General features: G+C 53.4%; 10 protein-coding genes across 10 annotated transcripts; 8 read left to right on the top strand and 2 right to left on the bottom strand.

Moving 5' to 3' along the window:
• Nucleotides 1-1,550: 1,550 nt before the first annotated feature.
• On the bottom strand, nt 1,551-2,482 carry CCOS01_09279 (uncharacterized protein; the record flags this gene model as incomplete). Its single annotated transcript, XM_060457438.1, has 2 exons — nt 1,551-1,764; nt 2,268-2,482. The coding sequence occupies 2 exons, from the start codon at nt 2,480-2,482 to the stop codon at nt 1,551-1,553; spliced, it is 429 nt and encodes a 142-aa protein (XP_060312138.1).
• A 1,239-nt stretch (nt 2,483-3,721) lies between these two features.
• On the top strand, nt 3,722-4,081 carry CCOS01_09278 (uncharacterized protein; the record flags this gene model as incomplete). The annotated part of the gene is made up of 1 exon (XM_060457437.1): nt 3,722-4,081. One exon carries the CDS (start codon nt 3,722-3,724, stop codon nt 4,079-4,081), a length of 360 nt encoding a protein of 119 aa, XP_060312137.1.
• A 106-nt stretch (nt 4,082-4,187) lies between these two features.
• CCOS01_09277 (ice nucleation protein) lies at nt 4,188-5,411 on the top strand (the record flags this gene model as incomplete). The annotated part of the gene is made up of 2 exons (XM_060457436.1): nt 4,188-4,284; nt 4,363-5,411. 2 exons carry the CDS (start codon nt 4,188-4,190, stop codon nt 5,409-5,411), a joined length of 1,146 nt encoding a protein of 381 aa, XP_060312136.1.
• Nucleotides 5,412-5,606: 195 nt separating this feature from the next.
• Nucleotides 5,607-5,735, top strand: CCOS01_09276 (uncharacterized protein; the record flags this gene model as incomplete). Its single annotated transcript, XM_060457435.1, has 1 exon — nt 5,607-5,735. The coding sequence occupies one exon, from the start codon at nt 5,607-5,609 to the stop codon at nt 5,733-5,735; it is 129 nt and encodes a 42-aa protein (XP_060312135.1).
• Nucleotides 5,736-7,598: 1,863 nt separating this feature from the next.
• CCOS01_09274 (uncharacterized protein) lies at nt 7,599-8,191 on the top strand (the record flags this gene model as incomplete). Its single annotated transcript, XM_060457433.1, has 2 exons — nt 7,599-7,856; nt 8,129-8,191. The coding sequence occupies 2 exons, from the start codon at nt 7,599-7,601 to the stop codon at nt 8,189-8,191; spliced, it is 321 nt and encodes a 106-aa protein (XP_060312133.1).
• Nucleotides 7,741-8,100, bottom strand: CCOS01_09275 (uncharacterized protein; the record flags this gene model as incomplete). Its single annotated transcript, XM_060457434.1, has 1 exon — nt 7,741-8,100. The coding sequence occupies one exon, from the start codon at nt 8,098-8,100 to the stop codon at nt 7,741-7,743; it is 360 nt and encodes a 119-aa protein (XP_060312134.1).
• Nucleotides 8,192-11,016: 2,825 nt separating the features above from the next.
• On the top strand, nt 11,017-12,093 carry CCOS01_09273 (zinc-binding dehydrogenase; the record flags this gene model as incomplete). Its single annotated transcript, XM_060457432.1, has 1 exon — nt 11,017-12,093. One exon carries the CDS (start codon nt 11,017-11,019, stop codon nt 12,091-12,093), a length of 1,077 nt encoding a protein of 358 aa, XP_060312132.1.
• An 854-nt stretch (nt 12,094-12,947) lies between these two features.
• Nucleotides 12,948-13,934, top strand: CCOS01_09272 (Sir2 family protein; the record flags this gene model as incomplete). Its single annotated transcript, XM_060457431.1, has 2 exons — nt 12,948-13,266; nt 13,330-13,934. The coding sequence occupies 2 exons, from the start codon at nt 12,948-12,950 to the stop codon at nt 13,932-13,934; spliced, it is 924 nt and encodes a 307-aa protein (XP_060312131.1).
• Nucleotides 13,935-19,090: 5,156 nt separating this feature from the next.
• On the top strand, nt 19,091-20,224 carry CCOS01_09271 (dihydrodipicolinate synthetase; the record flags this gene model as incomplete). Its single annotated transcript, XM_060457430.1, has 1 exon — nt 19,091-20,224. One exon carries the CDS (start codon nt 19,091-19,093, stop codon nt 20,222-20,224), a length of 1,134 nt encoding a protein of 377 aa, XP_060312130.1.
• A 1,531-nt stretch (nt 20,225-21,755) lies between these two features.
• CCOS01_09270 (uncharacterized protein) lies at nt 21,756-23,837 on the top strand (the record flags this gene model as incomplete). The annotated part of the gene is made up of 8 exons (XM_060457429.1): nt 21,756-21,925; nt 21,975-22,051; nt 22,105-22,184; nt 22,249-22,296; nt 22,364-22,723; nt 22,799-22,953; nt 23,003-23,600; nt 23,679-23,837. The coding sequence occupies 8 exons, from the start codon at nt 21,756-21,758 to the stop codon at nt 23,835-23,837; spliced, it is 1,647 nt and encodes a 548-aa protein (XP_060312129.1).
• Nucleotides 23,838-24,411: the final 574 nt, after the last annotated feature.

The following is a 24,411-nucleotide window of genomic DNA, read 5'->3' as shown; positions in this document are numbered from 1 at the left end:
CTGCTCTCTGAGCAAGGGGAAGCCCGAGCTCCTTTCGATCACATTAGCAGGCTGAAAAGGATTTACATCAATGATCGCATGTTGTTGTTATGTGGGTTCGGAGCAACAGAGTGGCCTACCGAAAGGGCTGAGATGCGGTTCAATGCCAGGTTGACGAGCAGAGACCACAGCCTATTGTCGATGTTGGCTCGCACAGCCACCGCCTGACAGCCTGGGAGGGCGGTTTGAGGCAACCCGGCCAACCGGATACGAGTGCCCACTGCCCTCGAAAGTAGGCCGCTGCACAGCGCGTAGAACGTGGAAGAGTCCAGGATACTCCTAGCCGCCGTTCCGTCGTCGGCTGCATACTGCCAGAACAAGTCGATCAGAGAACTCGAGGCTATGGAACGTTGCGGCGGCTGTGGCACGGAGCGGCCGTATCTTGCTTCTGTTTCTCTGCGGCAGCGCGCTTGCCTCGACTCATTGTCGCTTCCCTTCGGCCCAGTACCGAGGTGAACGTTGAACAGTAAAGCCTTTTGCGTGACCAGGGTCGCTCGCCCTCTTCACCCTTCTTTCGTGTTGTGAAATGGCGCGTGATGAGTGGTAGCCCCGTGTTGGCCTTGGCCCCTGGCCGTACAGCGGAGAATTATGAAGATCTCTGGAGTATTTTCGGGGCATCGGCACGCAGTCTGAACTTCTGAAGTGGCTAAGAGAAATTTGAATTTGCCCTGACCTCCGAGTAAGAGCACTCGCGCCGATGGTGGAGAGACAAGGGGGGAGCTATTAGTCGGCAAATGACAAGACACTGAGATCTCTGAAAGATGAAATGAGACTGAGAGTATCCGTATCGAACGGTTAGGTATTAGAAATGACGGTGGGAAAAGGGGCGGGCTGCACTGTGACTGGGCAAAGAAAGTCCTGTTCCCCGGGCCGCCCTTTGTTTCGAACTGTCGGGCTGAACTTCTGAACTCAGTTCGGAGCTTCGCAAACCACAAGAAGAAGAAATCAAGGGATTCCTGGAAGGATAACTCCTGTTTCAACCTCTGGACAGCAGGTTCCGGTTCGCGATAGGTCAGAATTGGCGATGTGGCTTGGTTCTTGGAGCGCTAGGATTATGGACTCTGTGAAATAAACGGGGCGCTGCAACATTTTGCTACTGGAGTTTGGAGATCGAGTGGTCGTGGTTGGCCGACGGTGGCCGCGGGGCTCGGTATATCTCAGGAGGTGGGATGAGGACTTTGTGACTCTCGAAGATTGATCATTGGTAGCCCCGAAATGAGCACGAAGGACAATCCAAGACTCCGGAGACGCGCTGGACCAAACAGATGGTTGCGAGTCTCGAAGCCGCCGAGAAAGCACATCTACTGCTGCATTGCCGGGCGCAGCTCTGCTTACCCCTACATTATGCGCGCGCACATGGCCTCAGAGCGAGTGTAGATGCAGGAATTTAGTGTGGCATACAGAGTCCGCGGGTTCTTCGCGAGCAAGGCATGTAAGCAGGAGATACCTAGACCCATAGAGTGCCAAGTTCTGACAATACTGTGTATGCTGCGGTGCTAAGTTAAGGTGCGCTAGGTTTTGGAGGAGGGGGATCTCCCACTGGACGAGCGAGAGTTTAGCCTCGCAGCGGGAAGCTCACGGCCAGACACGGCGCCATCGTCGGGCAACGGGGCCCCGAGATTATTCTTGTCTTGCTGTGGTAATGTTGTTGACCAGGGCAAGTCGGGTTGCTGAGTCGAGTTGAGCGCGGGGGTTCGATGGAAGTTGGAGACCGCCTGCCCGTCACTGAGAGAGTCAAAATTCAGAGAGAAGTCGACACGGACCGGCTCACGGATGTGCCGCAGGGATCACCGCTGCTTCACCTGCTGAGTTGTTGCAGGCACCGGCCATCAGGTGGACGTACGATGGCGGTAGGCTGCAGTGACTGTCCATTTGTGCCCCGGTGTCTGGGTCCTGGAGCCCCCTGCAGTGAACACAGACTGCAGTGCCCCTTATTTTGTCAGGCGAAGGAAGCATAAAATTGGTTGCGCTCTCGGCTTGGTACTCGATAAGACACGTCGATCAACGAGGTGAACCTGTTCGGCTTCCCTGGAAAAGCGAGGAAGCAACCCTTCTTGGTCTTGGTTCAACAACAGCTTGTCGAACAACAGCGGCATAACTTCTTGTCTGCTAGCGGACCCGGCGCCATGTGCCCTCTTGGAATGCTGGCGCGAGGGAACAAAGACGGCGGGCGGCTGAGTGACAGCAGGAAGCTAAGGCAGGTTGGCTGACCCATCGCTAGACGTTACCTCCAAGTCATCCCGAGGAATGATTCGCCTCGTGGTAGCAGCTCTTTGGAATGCACTGGAAACGGCCCGGTCGAGTCGAAGAAGCCGGCAGCAAACACGATGTGCAACGCAACGTCACTCATGGACGTGGTAGTGGTAGGCGAGGTGCTGAGCGTTGACTCTTGAGGCGAGTATGATGGAATCTGATCTGTCTGGCGGAATTCCGCGCGCTTCATCACGAAGCGTAGCGAGGTGTTTCTTCGTGTTCCATGTCAATCAATGCTGATCATCCGACGTCCCAAGTGGCCGTTGCCAGGAAATTATGCTTGATTGACCGTGGGCCATGGTCCGCAATGATGTATCCGTATGATGGACCGTATCCGTAGTGCCGTACGAGAGATATCCCTCGATGTCTCCATACAGTATACGTACATTTTGTACGTACTTCTTAGTCAGATTTGAGATGCGGTACGTACCCAGATACATGCATGGTCCGTCGCTTCCATTGACCTGGGAGTGGCAGAGTGCCGTCCCAACTTCTCAAGTGGTGTGTGTGTTTCCTGTAGCCTGCTCATCCCTCAGGAATGGAAGGCAGCTGCTCTTCGAATCCTTGGACGCATCTCTTTCCTCTCTTTCTACACTAAGATACCGTGCTCTTCCGACTTCCGTCAACTCTATCATGACCAGACTCCCGCTGGTTGGTGATGCCTTCCACCCGGAATAGACTCTAGGAGTCAATCTCTCCCAGTCCCTCCTCCTCTGCCTTACGGAAAGGAGACCCCGGACGAAAAAAGAAAGCAGCGCCACCCCTCCCGCTGCCTTTCTTCTTTGGGCAAAGTCATTGATTCCTTCTTCTTTCATTGGGCCATCTATGCAAGTGCAAATTAACCCTTTGCTCGTGGGAGGGACTTTGGGAACAAGCAACAGCAGCTCACCGGCCTCCCCAGTACCAGTCCACCTTGACTTCTCACTTCCTGGATCTTCAGTCTTCAAACACTCGCTATTCTTCTCTCTGGTCATGTCGCCACTCACAAGTTGCAAGTCTCCATATGGTGCCTTCACCAGTTGACAGTTGTGCGTGCACACACACACACACACACACACACACACACACACACACACACACACACACACACACACACACACACACACACACACACATCAACACACTCAAAGAAGTTGTCCTTTGACAACAACAGCGAACGGTCCCATAACCCCCAGTCACTCTGACCTTTCCTCCAAGAGCTAAGAGACCAGGGGTGTCGATGGTTCAGGCTCAAGAGTCAAGGCTTGGCCGATGACCACCCCCTCACCCCCTTCCCAGGACACTAGGCAAGTGCAGGGTCCTGAATAAGGTACGAGGTCGTATTGATTCGCCCAGCTCGTGAAGCGTGGGCCATGACCCATGGAGACACATCCCACCCCCGTCCCGTCCAGCCCAGGGACCAAGTCACCAAGACAAGAGAGAACGAGCCATGGTGCGCCTTTGCCCTGGTCTGTCCATGGTCACCGGTGCTTACCTAGTGCTTGGGTACCACAGATACTTGGTCTTGGTACCTGTTGTTGGTGTGGTTGCTCATGTTCTGCCTAGTTGGCCCAGCTGGGCACTGCTGTGCCTCATCTCGTCGAGTCCAAGTAATAAAACCATCCTCCCCGTTCGTGTGTTTCTACCCTTTTACCTCGTTCCTCACCTCTTCTTATTTTGCTTCCCCACGAGCTTCTACCTCTTGCCTTTTCTTAGCTTACCTGCCAGTCCCTCGTTAATCGGCATAGCTTTTCATTATTTCCACACTCTCACTCCTCCTCAAGCCACTTCCAGCTTCCAGCTCCTTTAATACTTGCCAGCGGCCTCTGATAAATATCCCGTCACCTTCGAACCTTTTCTCATCAAACTCGCTACTCGCTTCTTCCTTCGATCGACGTATACGAATCACCGGCAAAATGTTCTCCAAGATCTTCTCCGCTGCCACCGTGGCTCTCGCCGCTTCCACCATGGTCTCTGCCCAGACCTTCACCACCTGCGATCCTACCAAGAAGGGTATGTTTTTTTTCCGTCCTCGGTTTTCGTACCGCCGTTTGGTCTTCCAGTGAAACAGCCTTGCTGACTGATCTTTAGATTGCCCTGCCGACCCTGCTCTGGGCAAGTCGGTCAGTATCGACTTCACCAAGGGCAACGATGACTCCGTCTTCCGCAAGCTTGACGGCACTGCCGTGAAGTTCGAGGATGGCGGTGCTCTGTTCGCCATCAACAAGGAGACCGATGCTCCCACCATGGCCTCCAAGAAGTACATCTTCTTCGGCAAGATTGACGTCGTCCTCAAGGCCTCTACCGGCCAGGGTGTTGTCACCTCCGTCGTTCTCCAGTCCGACGACCTCGACGAGATCGATTGGGAGTGGGTTGGCGGTGACAACGCACAGGTTCAGACCAACTACTTCGGCAAGGGTGACACCAGCACCTATGACCGTGGTGCCTACCACCCCGTCTCCAACCCCCTCAACGACTACCACACCTACACCATTGACTGGACCCAGGAGTCCGTCAAGTGGCTCATCGACGGTGCTCTGGTTCGTGAGCTGAAGTACGCCGACGCCAAGGGTGGCGCCATGTTCCCCCAGACCCCCATGGAGGTCAAGATCGGAACCTGGGTTGCCGGCCGCAAGGACGCCCCCAAGGGCACTGTCGAGTGGGCTGGTGGTTACACCGACTTCTCCAAGGCTCCCTACAACGCCTACTACAAGTCCATCACCATCACTGACTACCAGGGCAACAAGGGTGTCAAGGGCGCCAAGGAGTACGTCTATGGTGACCGCTCCGGCAGCTGGGAGTCCATCGTCGTCAAGACCGAGGGCGGCAGCGACGACAGCTCTTCCTCCGCCTCCAAGACTGCCACCAAGACCGACTCCAAGACCACCCTGAGCACCGTCACCGCCTCCGGCTCTGCTTCCGCCACCGCTTCCAGCGGAGCCTCTGCCACCGAGGACGCTGCCTCTACCGCCACTGGCTCCAGCTCCGGCTCCGGCTCCGGCTCTTCCAGCGCTTCTTCCACCGGCACCGCTGCCGGCGCCTCCAGCACCCCCTCTACCGTTGCCGCCAACTCCGGCTTCATGAACAAGGCCAACCTTGCTCTCGGTGCCGCCGGCCTCTTCTTCACCTTCCTGCTGTAAGCGGATCCACCGGAACTCTTGAACGACCGTACATGCGCATAAAGACAACCGAAAAAAATCATGCCGCCCGGAGAGCGGATTGTACAACTTTTTCACTTCCGATCACGATCCTTATCACGACTGAGTTACGCATGTTCCTTCATGGACCTAGCGCGCAGTTGGGGCCATACCTTGCGACATAATCTGGTACTTTTAATGATCACGCTCTCCCGCGGAATTCTGTCTCCAAGAATTGGAGGAAGCTTTTCTGCGACGGCCTTGCCAATGTTTCACGCGAGAGGAGGAAAGTCGAACAATGGGAATTGCATTTCAGATGGCGGATGACTTTTTTCTTGAAGCAGCTGGGTAGTGTTTGTGGAAGATGGACTATGATACCTTTAGAGAAGAGTTGAAGAGGACGCCTTGTGCCATTTCGCCGAGGTAGTTGAGACAGACAAAACGTTGACAATCAAAAACAATTCAGATTTGAATACTATTGCCAGGGCCTTTCGATTTGCGTGAATCTCACGTCATCAAAACTTATACCAGGAGCTCAGGCTCGCATAACATCGTCGAACGTAGGTGCCTTAGTAGCGCGACTTGAGCAACCAAGAAAAAAAAACACCGCGATTGCAATCTCGCCGTGTTTGAAGTTGAGCGACCCTAGCAGGGTCCCCCACCTGAATAAGAATTTTGACTCAAAGAGGAGAGGGGGGCCGGGGGAGGATGGATCCCAGAAATCGGATCCATTGCCACGCTCTACCTTATTCGGTACCTAATTTCCACCTGTGCACCGTGGCCGTCCTCACCAAGTAAGACCCAAGCAAGGAGACTTCGAGCGAGAGGCGTGAGAGGTCTCCTGTAATCAGGTACTAGAAAGTGTGGCAATGTGTGCCTGGGCACCGTCCGGTGCCGCACGGGTAGCCTAAAGTGTCTCTGCGCGTCTGATGTGATTCTAGCGTGACGGACACCGTTGGAGCCAAGGAAAGGATTTTCGTTTTTCTTTTTTTGGGGGGGGGGGGGGGGGGGGGCGGGGGGGGGGGGGGGGGGGAGTGGGTGGGGCGGGGGGGGGGGGGGGTGGGGGGGGGGGGGGGGGGGGGGGGGGGGGGGGGGGGGGGGGGGGGGGGGGGGGGGGGGGAGGAAAGGAAATGGGATAAGTACCGCGCAGCAGAGTCGAAGGATTTGGGTGCGTGAGACTCGCCCGAGTCTTGTTAATCAAACTTGCTTGGGCCCAAGGATCTTGGTAGGCGATCGTCTCTTGAGTCTAGTGTTTAATGTTATTGCGCATCGCCCTGCGGCACAATTGTCTCGATTCTGCCAATGATGTTTTTTGCTTGGCTGCTCGCCCGGTTTCAGTGGCTTTTCTTCCAATTGAAGTCCTGCGGGAATTGTAAGATCCGTAAGGTACCCTGATGCGCTGTGGGAGGCCATATTATGATATTTCCTTCTTCCGTCCACCGCTTGTTGTTGTGTCTATTGTGTATAGATACCATCGCAATGAGGCGCAATCATGAGTCGTCGGGCTCTCTGAGCAGGAGGCTAGTCGTTATTCACGATTTCGATACCAATATCATCGTAGCATGGCCCGGGTTGATGGATGACCTTTGCTGTATCCGTTCCTGTATGGCATGCCTACCACTTCCCAGGCCTGGAGGACCGTGCCGTCCGAACCGCCCAATCAAGACAAAAGTTCCGTGTTGTCCGGGCCTAGAGGGGGGAAAGGGGTTGACGGTGACAGGCGGTGATTTGCTCCAGGGCCCTTGTTCCTCGGTACGTGTATTGACCAATTTTCTAATTGACTCGGCGAGAAGAGGCGGAAAGCGGCCCGGGGTCTCGTTCAATATTGAGCCGGGGGAGATACGGCGACGGTTGACCCGACAGGCGAGGGAGCGGAAGATGCCCGGGGATGAAGGCTGAAAGTCGAGACCCTCATAGAAACCAAAGGTGCGACTATTTCTCCTGGGAAAACCAAAAGCGAAGCTATCGTGGATAGCTTCCCTTTGTGGTGGGTGCATGTTCGTACCTAGTAATTTTGGTGACTGGGCAATGCGCTTCCCAGGATCGGTAAGAAAGTATTCAGATGCCTGCCTGCCTGGGCCAAGGGTTTGATTTTTTTACCTGCGCTTTTATGCCTCCGAGGTACTGAAATTATCAAGAGGGTTGTGAACAAGACGTAAGGAAGCGAGACAGTTCTCAACTCATTCCAAGATGGCATCGGCAGCTGGCTTTCATGAAATCGGGCCTGCCAGGCTTGATGAAGATGGCTTTGTGAAGGGACGGAAGGAAGGAATGAGCGTGCATGGCCCCGTTGGTGGCTTCCTGCCCTTCGGCAACGGAAGGCGGCAGGCACTCACTCCGCTTCGCCCGGCCCCTTACTCCGTTCCTGCTCCCGGAGCTTCAAAGTCGGCCGGCGTTGTGGACGGGTTCGTCTCCGAGGCGGTACCGTTTCATACCGTTTCAATTGGGGTATGTGTGTACATGAACTAAAAACGTGGGCATGGCAGCACGCAGGCTTTTCTGACATATGCAGGTACGGCGCACAATGATGTCGATATCGGGCTTGGCTAGCACCGGTCTGCCGTTGGAGGCAACATGTAGCTTGTAGCCGGCTCATCGGGTTTCGGTGGCAAAAAGAACTTACTCGCGGGACCCTTCTCTTGGTCTTCGGGCGTGGCATTTCGGACCTGCCGCGCCGATCGGCCTCTGCCATGCGGATCTCGCATGGCTGCTGTTACTAGGAAATCAAGCAATGGCCGGCGCGGACGTCATCACCGACGATCGCGGCGCCGGTCCCCTTTTGACGGGTTTGAGATGCACATAGGTAACACCCACCAGCGAATTGTGGCAAGGTGGAAGTCCTACGTTGTTTTCGTGATTTTTTCAAGCACATACTTGCGCGTGTCCTACCTCACGATTGTGCTCTTCTGAGTTGCACATGTCTGTTATCCCAAAAATGAAAACCATCTTCTCAGTGTGAAGCACAAACGGCAATTCGTTTTCACCAGGCGAGGACGGGAACCGTGGGGGTGTTTCCGAGCAGGTTCCGACATTCCGCACGGCGTGGATATGCGGTGATTGAACAAACCCTCACCAACAAACCCCCCATCGCCAGGGAGCGAACACAACCCCACGGCGCCCGCATCTAAAACTCGGGATATAGCATCTCGTATATTGCCCTGCTTCGATTCGGTATCTCCCCGAACGGGAGACGCGGGATCTGACAGCAGCTCGGAGATAGGGGATGCTTTTCGGGCATCTGCATCGTCGTTTGTACAATCATCCGATTCCTGAGACTTTTGATCGGGCCTGGGGATTGTATGAATAGTTGGGGACTCAAAGGGGCAGGAAAGGTGCAGTAGGATCCCGGTGGCCGCCTTGGTAGACGGGCATGCATGCTGCGGCAAGAGCGGAACACATCCAAAAGGGGGACTGCTATGAAAAGACATGGCCAAAGGCACGGTGTGTTGCAGCTTTGAGCAGGATGCATGAAATCGGAGTCAAATTGTTTCCACATGTGTGTTTTGAGGTGTTTTTTGGGGGGGGGGGGGGGATAGAAGTCTACGAGATAAGTCCGGCTGCGTACTAAGCAGAGTTCCATCCTGCGGCCTTGCCAGCTGTACGGATATGGAGTACGATTGCCTCTGTAATTCCGTGGTCCGGAAGGGACCCTTGCCGGGCCACGTTCACGGCATGTCTAGAAACGGGGCATATTCTACCGGTATCTATCTTGTCGGTGAGGTAAAACTCTCCGTCTTCGCACCGGTAGTTGTCAGACTTTCAGCTACCATCTTATCTTCCCAATGACAGCCAACTAGCGTGGCGGTAGTAGAAAGATTGGCATTTAGAATTCCGAGCTACCTCATCGTCGGATGATCAATATCCTCCTGGGCAAAGATAAGAGAAAACTTGAAGATCGATTCACCTCACACAACAGCCACAGTAACAAAGTTGGACTGAACCGCGGCATCGGGCGGGTCATCGGTGACGTGCCGATGGCCCCTGCACGGCAGACTTTGTGATTTCTCCATAAAAATGTACGTTTTCTAGAAGCTTTGACAGAAGCAAATCGAGAACGGCGAAGGCCGGTCAACCGCCGCCCAACGGGAAGAATCCGCAGTTGACGTAAGGGCAAGGCTTTCGAAGGGGGCCACAAAATCTCTTCAAATTCCAAACTGGAGCTCAGTCATCAATGAGATCAATGAGATGAGGCTGAACGATTCATTCAATCGTGTTGGCTGCCAAGTTGGTTTCCCCAGTGGTCTTGGAAACAGGGGATGATCGACCCGGGATGGACTGGAATGGAGAACATGGTGAAGAAAACCTAGAAAAGCTTTTTTGTGCAAATCCCCTTTCAGAGTTGTCTCAAACACCAGAGAGACCTGGACTCCAATTTTTTTTATCGCTCTCTTCTCAGTCCCGCCCCTCAGTTGCGGTGTGAAGCCACCCAAGTGCCGGAAAATACTGGAGTCGATGACATCAAAACACAACCTTTACTCGGGAACGGCGGCCAAAAGAATCCCTGTGCTCACTGCTGGATTGTGGACACATGCCTTACTTCGTTATCCATTCGTTCTTTGAACAGGTAGCTCCTCATCTAGCCGCCGCATTTGCACGTCTCCAGCTCTTCGTGTGTCGACATGTTGAAGTTTCGAACAGCGGACAGAAAGAGCCCGAACCCCCACCCTTCTTCAACAGCAACATCTCGAGCTGTAAGGATTAAGGACGTGCCGGGTAAAGCTCAACCGCCATCTAAAGAGAGAGATACAGGATCTAGACGGAGATGCAGATAATGTGAGAAGCCGTTGGCTCTGTTGCCGTCATTCAATACCGTCCAATCCAAGCATCCATGGCCAGGGTCCCCCGGTGATTCTTGATAGTGTAATGTGTACCCGCGCAGATAGAAGGCAAAAGCACAACCTCCAAGATTTCTAAGCCAGCTTTCCATAGTTACCCACCTCGGCCGGCCCAAGGCCCCGTATCGGCCCGGCGAATCATGACGACGCATATCGACCTTCTTTGACGTTCCGTGCTGGAAAGGTTCCGCACCACCACGGTTCCACCCCCCTTCCAAATTGTTCAAACGGCGTCTCTGCGTCTCTGCGCCTCTGTGCCTCTGGCCTTTCCTGCATCAACGGAGTCTCAGTCAACGGGGGGCCTTCTTCTCATTCCCCTTGGTCCTTGCTCCATCGATCTCGAACCGCGGCACTGAGCCGCACTTAGGCCCATCTAGTTTCCAATCTATTCCCACTTCGTTCCCGCTGTTTGACTCCACCCACGTTGCAGTTTTTTTCTCCTCTGCCCTCTAACACGTAGTACTCGCTGTGTGCTTTTTTGCGCAAAATTCGGTATCCAGGCTTTCCAGCTTCATGGTTCCTTGGACGACCGGCGGCGTTAGTCCCTTCTTTCGCCGATGAGTTTAGGACTTAAGTTGATTTGCAGGATGGGGAGCTAAAGGTTTAAAGAGGCGTGTCATTCCCGCCTTCCGACAATATCATGCTACTCTGTACACACAAGCTTCCTGTTCTCTTATACATCAGATCATCTCTTTTATAACAAAACAAGAAACAACCTTTCTTCAGATACCCCTTCTTCTTCCTATTTTCTAACTCGACACCCATAAATCACAATGGCCGCTACCGACTATAAGTTTGAGGGCTGGGTTGGCCTCGACGAGAAGTCCTCCGAGGGCAACATGGTCTGGCAGGAGTACGAGCCCAAGCCGTGGGAGGAGAACGACGTCGACATCCAGATCACCCACTCCGGTGTCTGCGGCTCCGACATCCACGTCCTGCGCTCCGGCTGGGGCCCCGCCCCTTACCCCGTCTGCGTCGGCCACGAGATCGTCGGTGTCGCCGTCCGCGTCGGCTCCAAGGCCGTCGGCGGCATCAAGGTCGGCGACCGCGTCGGTGTCGGCGCCCAGTCCGACTCCTGCCTCGGCCGCCAGGGTCCCTGCGAGCCCTGCGAGACCAAGAACGAGCAGTACTGCCCCAAGTCCGTCCACACCTACGGCCACTTCCACTACAACGGCGGCAAGGCCATGGGCGGCCACTCAAAGTACCACCGCTGCCCCTCCCACTTTGTCGTCAAGATCCCCGACGGTCTCGAGTCCGCCTACGCCGCGCCCATGCTGTGCGGTGGTGTGACCGTCTTCTCCCCGCTTAAGCAGCACGGCGCCGGCCCCGGCAAGACCGTCGCCATCAACGGCGTCGGCGGCCTCGGCCACATGGCCATCATGCTCGCCAAGGCCATGGGCGCTGACAAGGTCGTCGGTATCTCCCGCAAGGGCGACAAGCGCGACGAGGTCCTCAAGATGGGCGCCGACGGCTACATCGCCACCAGCGAGGAGCCCGACTGGGCCAAGACCTACGCCAACTCCTTTGACATTGTCATCTCCACCGTCTCCTCCGCCAAGGTCCCCATGCAGGACTTCCTCAACCTCGTCAAGCTCGACGGCTCCCTCGTCCAGGTCGGTCTCCCCGACGACGGCGCCTACACAATCTCCCCAGTCCCCATGGTCATGCGCCGCGTCAAGTTCACCGGCTCCCTGATCGGATCCCCCCACGAGATCCGCGAGATGTGGGAGCTCGCCGCCGAGAAGGGCGTCAAGCCCTGGATCCAGGTCCGCCCCATGAGCGAGGCCAACCAGGCCATCGTCGACTTGGAGGAGGGCAAGGCCCGCTACCGCTACGTCCTCGAGAACTAAGCGGGAGGAGATTGTGTGTTTCGAAACATGATCGAACCGTTTTCTGGGGATGCTGTATATAAGATGAGGTTGATGACATGACTTGGGTGCATAGAAAGGGCATAGCGATTGGTTACATTATAGACATAGAGAGATAGACAAAATCTCAACTCAGAAGCTAAAAGCTTCGAATTTCTTATGATCTGGTTTACTCTTATCCGTGATTTTTCTACTTACAAAATGAGTCTGCCTCTAAAGGTAGCGTTCACTGGAAACGCCAAAATTGAAAAGAGTCCCTCGATTAGCTCCGTTGAGAGTAGCCCTTTGTAGATATTTCTGAAAGAAATCGAGATTTCCCGGTCTGTGAGCTTCGGTGTGGCTCCGGATGATGTCACTCCGCCTCGGTGAAGGAGTCACCTTACATCCTGGCATGTGGAGAAGTGACATGGTCCCCAAACAACGACCATCTCAATTCAACTCGGAGCACTTACATCTCTCCGATCAAGTCAGACGGACTTTTCCCAACTGCGAGGCCATTGGATTTACAGTCCCCAGACTGCTGGTTTCAATGATTGGATGATTATATGCCCCTGCTGCTCTTGCTTATCCTCTTGCTTAGCCTCGGTGCCTAATGGCGAACGCCCTTACGGATAAGTAGGTAGGTTGCCTAAACGCACCGCGATATAAGCTGCCCCCAGACAGCATGACGAGAAAACCTCTCACGGGACTCGGTCATATCAGCTTGACTCTCAGGAGGCTATCTACATCCTTAAGCCTAAAATCACCTAGTTCGTAGCATCCGTTCAAAGCATTCAATCACACCTCACTAATCACTCCCCAATAAAGCCCTTTGCCGTCCAATCTTCTTAAAAGCCATGGCCCCCCATAACGACGTCGCCGCATTCCACGAGGCACTGGCCTCAAGCAAGCGTATCCTCGCCCTCTGCGGCGCCGGCCTCTCTGCCTCGTCCGGCCTGCCGACCTTCCGCGGCGCCGGAGGACTCTGGCGAAACCACGACGCCACGGACCTAGCGACTATGAAAGCCTTCCGCCGGGACCCGGGCCTGGTGTGGCTATTCTACGCGTACCGGCGACACATGGCTCTATCAGCGAAGCCGAACAAGGCGCACTATGCCCTCGCCGCGCTGGCGGAAAAGAATCCGGATTTCTTGTGCCTGACGCAGAACGTTGACGGTGAGAACGACTCCAACATGTTCCCCTGCAAAGAATTAAAAGACAGCTAAGCGTTATTCTCAGGTCTCTCGCCAAGGGCAGGACATAAGGAGGACCAACTCCGCCTCCTCCACGGAAGCCTATTTGACATCAAATGCGCCAACCCGCAATGCACTTACATCGACCACAACAACACCCAAGACCCCCTCTGCCCAGCCCTTGCCCCGGCCTCTGAAGACCTCGCAGACCCAACCAAGACTCTGCCACTCCTCGACCCGACCAAAAAGCTCCCCACCATCGACGAAGCAGACCTGCCCCACTGCCCATCCTGCAAAACGGGCCTGCTGAGGCCCGGCGTCGTCTGGTTCGGCGAGGCGCTTGACGAGGCCATGCTCGACGGCGTCGACGCCTGGATCGGGCAAGGGAAAGTCGACCTCATGATCGTCGTCGGTACGTCGGCGCAGGTGTGGCCGGCCGCGGGGTACATTCTCAAGGCGCACGCGGCCGGGGCGCGGGTGTGTACCGTCAACCCCGAGGCCGAGGATGAGGGCCAGATGGGCAAGGTGAAGAAGGGGGACTTTGCGTTCGGGAGGGACGCGGCGGAGGTATTACCGTTGTTATTGGAGCCTGTTATTGGAAAGATGAGAGCGGATGGGCGGACGTATACGGAGGATTGGAAGGCTGAGTAGAAGAGACATGAATGCGGTTTTCGCTTATTTCTTGAACTGGTTGCAGAGGATGGATCAATGACGAAACGTTGCCAGGGGTAATAGTTCTGTTGAGCGTTCTTTGATCTTATATGCCACTGTCAACCAACTCTTTGAGCCATCCGAGTATGCCGCGGTGGACTGTAGTCAATCCCAATCTTTTGTGACTTTATGGGTCCAAAAGAGAGCTCCCAAAAGTGGCCAAATAAAGGCCATAGGGGAAAGCCATTCCAGTAAAAAGGAGACAAGGTCCGTGATTTAATTGTTTTTAATCCCTCAAGACATAGACTTCTCGCGACATCAGTGACTGCTTCGTTATGGGAGGAGGTGGGTATGTTGCAAGTTGTGGATAGTGGCCTCAGAATATTGGATATCTCAATAGTGACACAGTAAGTGCTAGAATTTTGTGCCTGAATGTTATTGGGCAGTTGACTCGTCATTCAAAAGAGCTTCTAAGGTGTTGAACTTCGTACCAGAGCGGCCAATCTGGTGGTACAATAACTCTCTCATCGTGGAATTCAAGTGAAAAATGATACTTCAGCCACAAAAAGGCAATGGCCGATATCCTCGACTACGACACAGTGCCTGTTTAATTCATAAACTGTCATTCTGGAGATGTGTAGTCAAAATAGGGTACTCAAGCAGGCACAATGGCCCAACTTGCAGCTCGTCCTCGCCAGCGGCTGCCCGACAGCAACATACTAAGGTAAGCCCCCGCCAGGAACGAGAACACCATCCTTTTCCCAGGTCCCAGAAGCCCGGATTGACTGCTCTAGAGTACCTCATGCTTCACCTGGTCTCCATCGGGAAGGTCAAGTCAACGTTCCTTGTCAAGCCCGCAGAGACATGCCGTGGGGTGTGGGGGCTCAGCGAGACAACCCCTCGGTCAGCCGTGGGATGAGTGAGTCCTGGCAGGGTCCTCCGCATATGACCTAGGTTTCACAGTCCTACGTAGGAGGTACGAAAAGCCCTGGTACGAGGCATGGCCTTGACAGGCTAGTTGGAAGCCAGAAATCATATCAAAAGCTATGGAAAAGCTAGAGGAGTGAAATGAAGTAGTGCGGTAATACTCAAATGAGGCTGACACATCTCGGAGGAGTCGTCGCAGCTATATAACTGAAGTTGCGGAATACTTACAATGATAGAAGAAGAGAAAAGAGAAAAGACGCACGCCAAATCTTTGGCACTACAGCACCACCGAGAACTCGACGGGAAGCTGATTCTAGAATCGTGCGTTGGCATTTGACAAGCAGTAGGCGGGAGCTGCCGAGAGTAAGCGCATCGTATATCAGGCATCCATATATCTCCAAAGAGAAATGAGGAGACAATAAGAGAGCCTGGCTATTACAAAACGAGGTTCAGAGGGGCAAGGAGAAAACAAGATCTTGTCTCTTCAACGCTATGTCTAGACGACCACTCCTTGATCGACAAGCCATTACCATAGGTTGGGTCGACTGTTGGTCCCATCATAGCTGCAGGACACGTGGAAATTCTTCCCATCACTGAGTGAACATTCGCGCGGCATGTAGCGGCTTAAGGACGAGTGGTATTCCTGGACTTCCAAGACTTCTAATGACACTAAAACGATGGGAATAGCCCCTGACAACTACACGGAAATCTATACCCAACCGGGGGTAACAGTGATCGTTCTCCGCTCGCCTTATAATCCCAGCGAGTAGAATCACAAACTGACCAAATACGGACGAGAGTGGTGCCAGCGATGTTAGGCTCCGTGGAAGGTCAAAATGTCAGGATTCGCACCGCATGACGCCCCGCCCCCGGATTTCCAAGCCTGCAGACGTGGCACAGGCGGCTCGCTGCTGATCTTTGTGAGGGCGATGTGGTGCCAAAACCCTGATTCCACCCGTTGAAGGCTTGAATGCCGGGGCCTGTGTTGTGTAATACGATTGGGTTGCCATCTCAAGATGCCCGATTTACATGACGACATGAGATTTCTTGCGAAGCCGAGATAAATGCGGAGGAAGCCATTGACATAATGACGGGCATGATTCTCCATCAATCATAGACAGGGGAGAATGTAATATTCCAGACCATAGGGTGTGAAACACGACGTCGATGAAGGCGACATATCGTGCGGCTGAAGAGCAGACTGTAATCCGCGGGGAACAATATCAGATCGCTGTCAAGCAAAGTGCGGGGAAAGCTGGTCTTCTGTCTGGGAAGGGGGGCTGCCCGGTGGTGGCGATGTGCCGTTATCCGACGTGATGGGCAGTCCGAGTGAGTCTCGGGGTGGAAAAGGGGGAAAGGTCGTGCGGCGCAGCTGCAACATCAGCGAAACTTGCTGGCAACGACGTCTGCCACACCATGTGGGCGGAGTCCTGCTCCATTCTTGAGGGGGAGACATTTGGTGGTCAGCAGACACTTGCAACTATTCCCGAAGGCGCTAACGACAGTTATCAGACGCTTGACCGGCGCAACTGGACGAGCGGACAAACACTGTAGAAAAAGAAGACGAAATGCACTGTCGATGGTGGCATGAGGAAAAGGCCAAGACATCGGGCACAGCTACAGCTCTTCCACAAGGTCACGGGGGTCCGTACTTGCATCTGGAGGACGGCCGACGCAGGAATATGGATCCGTAAGCAGAATAGAATACTAGGTTCACCGTCATCTATGCGCTGATGATGACAGGACCTTGCTTTCTACAGTCCCAAGAAGTGGGAATGAGTGGTGGATGAGAATGAAGTTGATGCAGAGTAAGACTGCAAGACCTGTAGGACTCGGCACGCGACCAAAAGCAGGCAGGCAGAGAAACACTGCCACCGACAGACAGTTTCGATCTAAGACGGATACATGTCGTCTGAACGCACGTCGTAAATCATGAGGGCTGCCTTACCGCCTTGAGAAGCTGGGAATCGTCCATGACAAGGGGACCCCTCAAACGAGTTGGCACCTGGCTTTCCGGGGGAGCTGGCACGTTGGCTAGCGTGGGGGTTAGTGTTGTCTAAAGTCTGTCGATCCGTCCAACATCCGATGGCACCAAGGTTGTTCTCACTCATGAGTCGTTACGCTTGGTCCTCTCACAATTCGATTTGGACGTTTGCAGGGCGCTTGAGGAAACGATGGCTTGAAAAACTATTCAGAACACATGACGAAGACAGTTTCCCAATCTGGAAACTGAACGGTGGAGCCATCTTGCAACCTCGAGGTCCCATGTCGTAGCAAGGTACCTCAAAACCATCGACTGCATGATGGGCTAGCCTTCGTGTGTGTGCATGACTTGCAGCGGTGTATTGTGTCCGATGCTGGTTGCTCACCCCGTGCTTCGATCTTCACTTCCACCCCTCCGAGAAAAAAAGTGTCCATGAAACGCATTCGACTTGTTGACTTGGAGGTATTGACCAGGCTATTCTCAAACTGTTTATTCTCTGATCTTGAACCCTGTTCATAACACAAGAGCTCATACGACCTCCGCCACGAAACAGCGAATAGAAAGTCCTTGACGCTCTCAATGAGGCAGATCAGAATCAGTCAGTGGGGACAAGCGACGATGTTGCTTTTCGTCCATGCGCAAAGATGCGTGAGATGCATAGACAATATAAATATGATTCGGTAGAAAACGACGGCTGAGGGAGAAGGGCTATGCTTTTCGATATCACGCGTGGGATTCGTGGCGCGGAATGATTCCTAGATGATTCGGAATAGGATGAAGCAGCTTTGATGGCTTAGGTGACTTGGAGGAGACAGCAGCAAATCTCTCTTTCCCACACACTCTCTCATTCTCTCTCTCACTCACTCACTTTTAGGCTTACGTGAGCAGATGCCAATCGGCGACTCACAATTCATCAAAGGCTTTCTCAACAAAACATCGTTCTCTAATGAGCCTAAAGCAGACGCTCATTGCCTCGTGGCATCCCTATTCAGAGCTCGGTTTGCCTCTTTCTAAAGATTCGTTGTTTACCATACAGGTCAAGCAGATCTTTTACATAAAGATTGCCGGCGCAAATGCAGCAAAATCTGTCCTTCTTCGAATCAGATCGTAATTTATTCACTGCTGAGATCGGTTGAGGCCATCAGCGTCGGCCAAAACGCCGTGTTATCCTCCAAAATCAACTCATTTGATGGGACTTGAATCGAGGTAAAAACAAGACCAATACTTGAGAAGGGCGCCGTTTGAATACCGAGCCACATGAGTGACAACCGAACTGCTTGCGGCTGGTCGCAAGGTCTTTCATGGCTCATTTCTCACAGATTGTATCGGGAGGATGGTCCCTTAGATCTGGAGGTTATTCATCTACCCTCCAAGACTATTCTGGTGTGAAGCTTAGCGGGATGGTATTGCCGGCTTGGAATGCTCGATTCTGCAGGTGTCCAAGGAGGCAACTTGGAGATCGAGGGCCTTTTTGAAGCTAACCCCCACGTCGAGCGGCGTAATACCCCAGAAGACGTATCTGGGTTGGGTTCAGCCATCCCACCTTCATCTCTCCCACTAGCAGATGCCGGTCTCGCGTCTTGCATGGCTAAGCAGCGATCCTGCCTTTGACTCCACGCACTGTGTCGCGAAGCCCTGGTCTAGACACTTCAGTCTCTCCGACATCCCGGTTCTCTGCTGCAGTTCTTCGTGCTACTTCGTTTGGCCAGTCGCAGCCCTTGCTGGTCAGTTCGGAATGGCCTGTTTGCCCATGACTTTCCGCATGGTGCGTCTTCTCCTTGAGTCCGAGAGTGAGAAGGACCTTGCTCGTATGCAAGAGCCGGTTCATCCGTTGGAGGCCCGCATCATTGTTTTCATCTCGGGCGACGCTGACTTACGAAACGGACGAGCCGCCACAGTTACGAAGTAACCTGTGACGCCACTGGTCTGTTGCAAGACTACTATCGATATGCCACCCTTTGATGGGGGTCACATCATCCCTAGCTGCCTTCCTTCTTTTCCTTCCCTCTGATGATAAAAGGCCTCCTTCCCACTCCTCCCCGTCTTCCTCGGCTTGTTGAACGACCTCTAGGATCTCCAAGAACCAAGATCGGCACAGCATATACTATATTCAGTACAGACCTCATCATCTTACTCTAATTTCCCGAGTTTGATTTACACCTCTGCCACGCTTCGTGTATCCTACGTCGTGCTTCCTGTCGTCTTACCTGAAAGAAATCTTCTGCTACAATCTTCCACAACAGTCATGGCCCCTCACCAGGATGTCCCCTCGCCGGCGGGTAGTTTCACAGCCGGCTATAGCAGAATACCTTTCAACCCTAATACTTCTTCACATCTACACATCGGAAGTCTGACTGCGGCTGAATCAAATTCACCTCTTAGCAGCTCATACGACAGCGCATCACTTGGCGCAGATCTGCAGGAGGCCCGGCCGCTTGTTCCCGGTGTCTACGTACCTACCATGTGCTTCTTCGAGCCGGGTACGGAAAACGTGGACGTCGACACTGTTGCTCGCCATGCAGTACGACTTGCTCAGGCGGGTGTGACCGGCCTGGCCACCCAGGGCTCCAACGGAGAAGCAGTCCATCTTTCACACGCCGAGCGTCAACTCGTCACGGCAACAACACGACAGGCTCTCAATGACGCCGGTTTCTCTCACATGCCCATCATCGTCGGCTGCGGAAGCCAGAGCACACGCGAGACGATACAATACTGTACTGAGGCCTGGGTTGCTGGTGGAGACTATGCCTTGGTGCTTCCTCCGTCATATTACGCTGGCCTCTTTGCTCCGTCATCGGAGACCATCTTCGAGTACTTTCATACGGTGGCTGATGCATCACCGATTCCTCTCATCATCTACAACTTTCCTGGCGCAGTGGGAGGCATGGATCTGTCCTCCGACGTCATTGTGCAATTATCTCAGCATCCCAACATCGTTGGCGTTAAGCTTACATGCGGAAACACGGGCAAGTTGAACCGCGTTGCCGGCGCGACGAGGAAGCTGGCAAAGAATCCCAACTCGAAGACCCCGGAGTTCCTCGTCTTGGCAGGTTCAGCCGACTTCTCTATCCAGGCCTTGGTAGCTGGAGGGCATGGCATCCTCGCAGGCCTGGCCAACATCGCCCCCAAGGCTTGCATCAGAACCATTGAGCTGTTCCAAGAGGGGAGACATGGAGAAGCTCAGGATATGCAAGAGATCGTCTCACAAGGCGACTGGACAGCAATCCAAGGTGGTGTTGTGGGCGTGAAAGCTGGCCTTCAGGCGTGGCTGGGCTATGGTGGTGTGGCCCGGAGCCCATTGCCGAAGCCCACGGCCGAGCAGATGAAGAAGTGGAAAGAAGGGTTCCGTGAACTAGTCGTTCTCGAGAAGTCGCTATGAGACCAGACGTCTACTTCGGCACTGGTTTGGTGTTCCAAACTGAACAAACACACACACCCGAGCCTTTACTTGGTTCTGAGGAGATTTGAATATGGATGAGATTATGGGCTTCCGGATTTGCATGAAGGACTCTCTTGGTGCAGGAACTTGGCTTAGTTGAGATGATCATTGGCGTTCCACTTAGCAGCCTGCTACAAACAGGTTTGCCTCATTTTCTATCTCGGTTGAGCGAAAAGCTGTATTGCTGAAGGCAAAAGTTGTTCACTTAGGTTCCACATTATAATATCATAAGCATACCGCTGTGAAATATGAGATTTGACTAAGTAGCTAACCTATTGACATGATGAAGATATTTCAATTGCTCGCACATCGTGTATTGTGATCGCCAATAGCCACGATGCTTGTGTCTTTCCCCGAAAAGTTGCCACAACACGTGATCCACGGCACATGAAGGGACATGTGAAGGCATGCATCAAAGACGACAGTTCTTCCCTAGCCGCTGGATAACCTGATGTCTGCCACGTCAGAGCGCCTCGTACACCTCGTGCAGCATGAAAGTCGCCTCGTTCAGGAATAAGACATCGTATTTCTCAGCCAATGCATTTCATCTCCATCATCCAGCGCTTCTTCTAAAGTGCCTCCGAGAGCGGTGAAGTGAAGAAACGCAGAAAAGGGAAGAAACTCAGTCACGGCGTGGCTTCGCATGGTGACACCAACCGGCTGTCTGCATCTCGGAAGGACGGCATCATAGCGCAAACGTGAACTGATGGTTCTGCTCGTGATACAGACAGAGGTTGTCGCCAGCACAGGTTCGTTCAGGCCACAAATCAGCGCCAAGAAGGAGACGCGAAATAACGCTCGTATTAGGGGCCATAGCAAAGCCGCATCGACGGCAATACTGACCGCTCCGTTCATACTGTTTTCCCAATCTCATGGTCTGACGGCAGTCACCCGTAGCGTTTCCGGATTCGAGAACCCGGTACGGCTGAGGTTTTCCGCTTCAGGATGCGGTCTGTCGTCAACGTTACCCAAATGAGCAAAGACTGTCCAAAGGAGAGAGCCCCCACAGCGCGGTCTTTAACGATGTCGTGATACAAACACGCGCCGTATCTATTTTGGTATACTATCGAAGATTTAGTCCTACGGTTGTTCCTAGATGCGAAAGCTCACTCAGGGTCGTCACCAGCTGATCATGCATCCACATCCTCCATCCGAGGTAGGCAGAGGAAGAGTAACATCGTCGAACATCGTCGAACATCGTCACCATGTCGCGCAACGGTACGCGGCGGCAGGTGCACGAGCATGATGAGTTTCCCACATTCTGGGTTATGATACAAGGTTGGTGACAGCACGGGATCATGGATCGGATCCGACGGCTTTTCTCGTTTGCTTCGAAATCTTGGAAGGGGCCAACTTGACTGTTCCATATGAAAGCATAAAATCGTGCCGAAATCTCGATTTTTTTGAGAAAAAGGCCTTTGCCTCCTTCATGCATCTCGAATTGACTTGACGTGCACTGTCTCAACACACAATGGTTTCGACTTTGTCACTTGTTATTGGCATTCTTGTGGCCGCGTCATGTACCATCTCGGCGCAACAGTACCCTATTGTCGGAGTGAGATCCGGTATCAATATGCGGACTGGTGAAATGCCAATAAGGAGGAACATCAACACCATACACGAAGAAGCCGGACCGCAATGGTAAGACTAGAGCTTGATGATAGACACCATCTTTCTCACAAACGCTTAGGGACTTATACATTAGAGCCCTCACGGCTATGCAGGATGCGAACGAAACCGATCCCATATCGTATTTTCAAGTCGCTGGTTTGTCATCGCAAAGTCCCGTCATCATCAGAACATTCTACTGACAGTCGCAGGCATTCATGGACAGCCGTATATGGCCTGGTCAGGAGGGGGACCACAGACCGGGGCGAATGCTGGATATTGCCCACATAACGTACGTCTTCACAGTCCGGCAGCGCAATTGTTTCTTTTTTACTTTCTTGCTAATAGTCAACAAGCAAGGACTGTTTGGTACTTGGCATCGCGGATATCTCTCGCTTTACGAGGTTCGTGCGACCGATCACCCAAACATGAAGAATCAATGAGTGAGTGAAGACTGACTACTTGTTCCAGCAAGTGCTAGTCCGCTACGCCAAGCGTATTGCGCTCTCTTACCCGGAGTCTCATAAGCGGGAGTACGTTGAAGCTGCGGAGAGTTTGCGCGTTGCGTACTGGGACTGGGCCGCGGACTCCCAGGTTCCGTCCGTGACGGCGATGCCGACAGTTGTCATCAAGAGGCCTGTGGGCGGCGCCTTGCAGCCACTCGCGGTGCGAAACCCATTCTACCGTTTTACTTATCCGAAAACGGCTCTCAATGGAAGATTCGGCAGCTTTGATGGAAAGGATTACACGAAGCGGTGTGTTGGAGACGGCGAAAGCTACCCCGACACGGCGAACGCGAGGCTCAAGGGATACGGCTTGAAGGAAAAGGTTGTAAGTTGATGAACACAATTCCAAAGAGCAAGCTTGTGGCGTTTCGAGTTGGTTGTCTTTACTGATTAGCCGCAGTATAATGTCTTCTTGAAGGCAACCTCCTTCGATGAGATGGTCACTGCCCAGAATGAAGGCGCCAACTTTGAAGGGCCTCATGGAGAAGTCCATGTCGGGGCCGCCTGCGGCCAGGATCTCCTCCATCTATCAACCTCGGCATTCGAACCACTATTGTAAGTTCTTCCTCACCCTTGTGACGCCATGTCTGATTCGTCTCCCAAGCTGGCTTCATCATGCCAATGTAGATCGCCTCATTGCCTTCTGGCAAGCTCTTCACTTCGAAAATGCCACAATGCATTTCTCCTATGCCTCATCCCAGATGTTCGCCACGCCATCCGGGACCACCATCAACCCGCAGTACCCCTTGTGGCCCTTTACTGGGACGGGCGGTGGTCCGCTTACCAGCGAATCGGTCACGCACGTCCGTGACTGGGGGTATACGTATGCACCGATGAGGTTCTGGGATCAGACACCAGGAGACGTTAAGATGGCGGTCAGTAGGACGGTAAATAGCATCTACGGTCCTCAGAAGCAGCAATCTTCTTCCATGAGGGGCAAGCGGCGCAAGATGGTCCCGATAAGGCAGTATGTCGCCAAAGTCGAAGTTGAGAGAAACGAGCTGGACTTGCCTTGCCAAGTGCAGCTTTTCTTGAAAGGCTCGATGGCGGGCTCTTTGACGTTACTGGATATGCCCAGGCAGGGGAAAAGCTATGATGAGATTCCTCTGAATCGAGGTATCGACGCTGCTGGCCTGCGTGGTCTCTCAGTAAGCGGGATTCTTGGAGGGATTGCGGATGGGCTGGAAGTGGTCATTGACAAGGTGAGTACAACCATCGCACTTAATCCCCATATGACGCGTAGTTTCAACGCCATGTGAGACTGATAAGCTTCTCGACAGTTGGATGGCACAGCTACGCCGTTGGAACGTGTCCCAAGTTTGAAAATTGAAGTTGAAGACCAAGAGATCGTTCCATCGGACTCTACGGACCAACTTCCGACGCTGGGTACTAGGCGGAGTCGGCCCGCAATGCTACGACCTCTGTCAGTTGACTACTAGATGGCTGATTTGATTGCTAAGAGAAGTCTTTTTCTTGCGCACACACATATATATGTTCGTAATCTTCGGGTCAATGTTTCTCATGAGTGAAAGGGATGCCGGTACTTCTGCTTGCCGCTTTCGGTCCGGCGTTTGGTAACAATACGAGGCGCATTTTGTACTTAGATAGGGAAGTGATAGTGAAGTATACACCAACAAGCCCTGTCAAATGGTTCGGGTTTGAGACATGCTCTGCCGTTTTGTATTCATGTGCCTGAATGATCTGTCAGATGACATTGGGATTTCCGCCCGCTTGGGGGTTGTATGCGACACATCTGCTCGTTTTAAGAAGCACGATGTGCACATAGGCAATGCGGAACGTCGGACGTGAGAATAAGTCAAATATGGTCACCTAAACACAAGAACACTAAGCCCTGGTACAACGAGACCCAAAACCAGGGCGAACGAGCGAGGTTGTACTTAACGGCCCGAAAGGCGCGTCTGATGTGTCTTACGGGCGCTTAAGTAGACGTCAGTCGGCGAGGGTGGTGATATTCTTGCACGTATGACTGGAGACTAGGGCTGCGGCATGAAG

The sequence above is a fragment of the Colletotrichum costaricense genome, assembly GCF_030867565.1.
Source record: "Colletotrichum costaricense strain IMI 309622 chromosome Unknown Scaffold_9.1, whole genome shotgun sequence".
In the NCBI taxonomy this organism is placed as follows: Eukaryota; Fungi; Ascomycota; class Sordariomycetes; order Glomerellales; family Glomerellaceae; genus Colletotrichum; species Colletotrichum costaricense.
The sequence above is the reverse complement of the archived record's forward strand: the minus strand, read 5'-3'. Positions and strand labels throughout refer to the sequence as shown.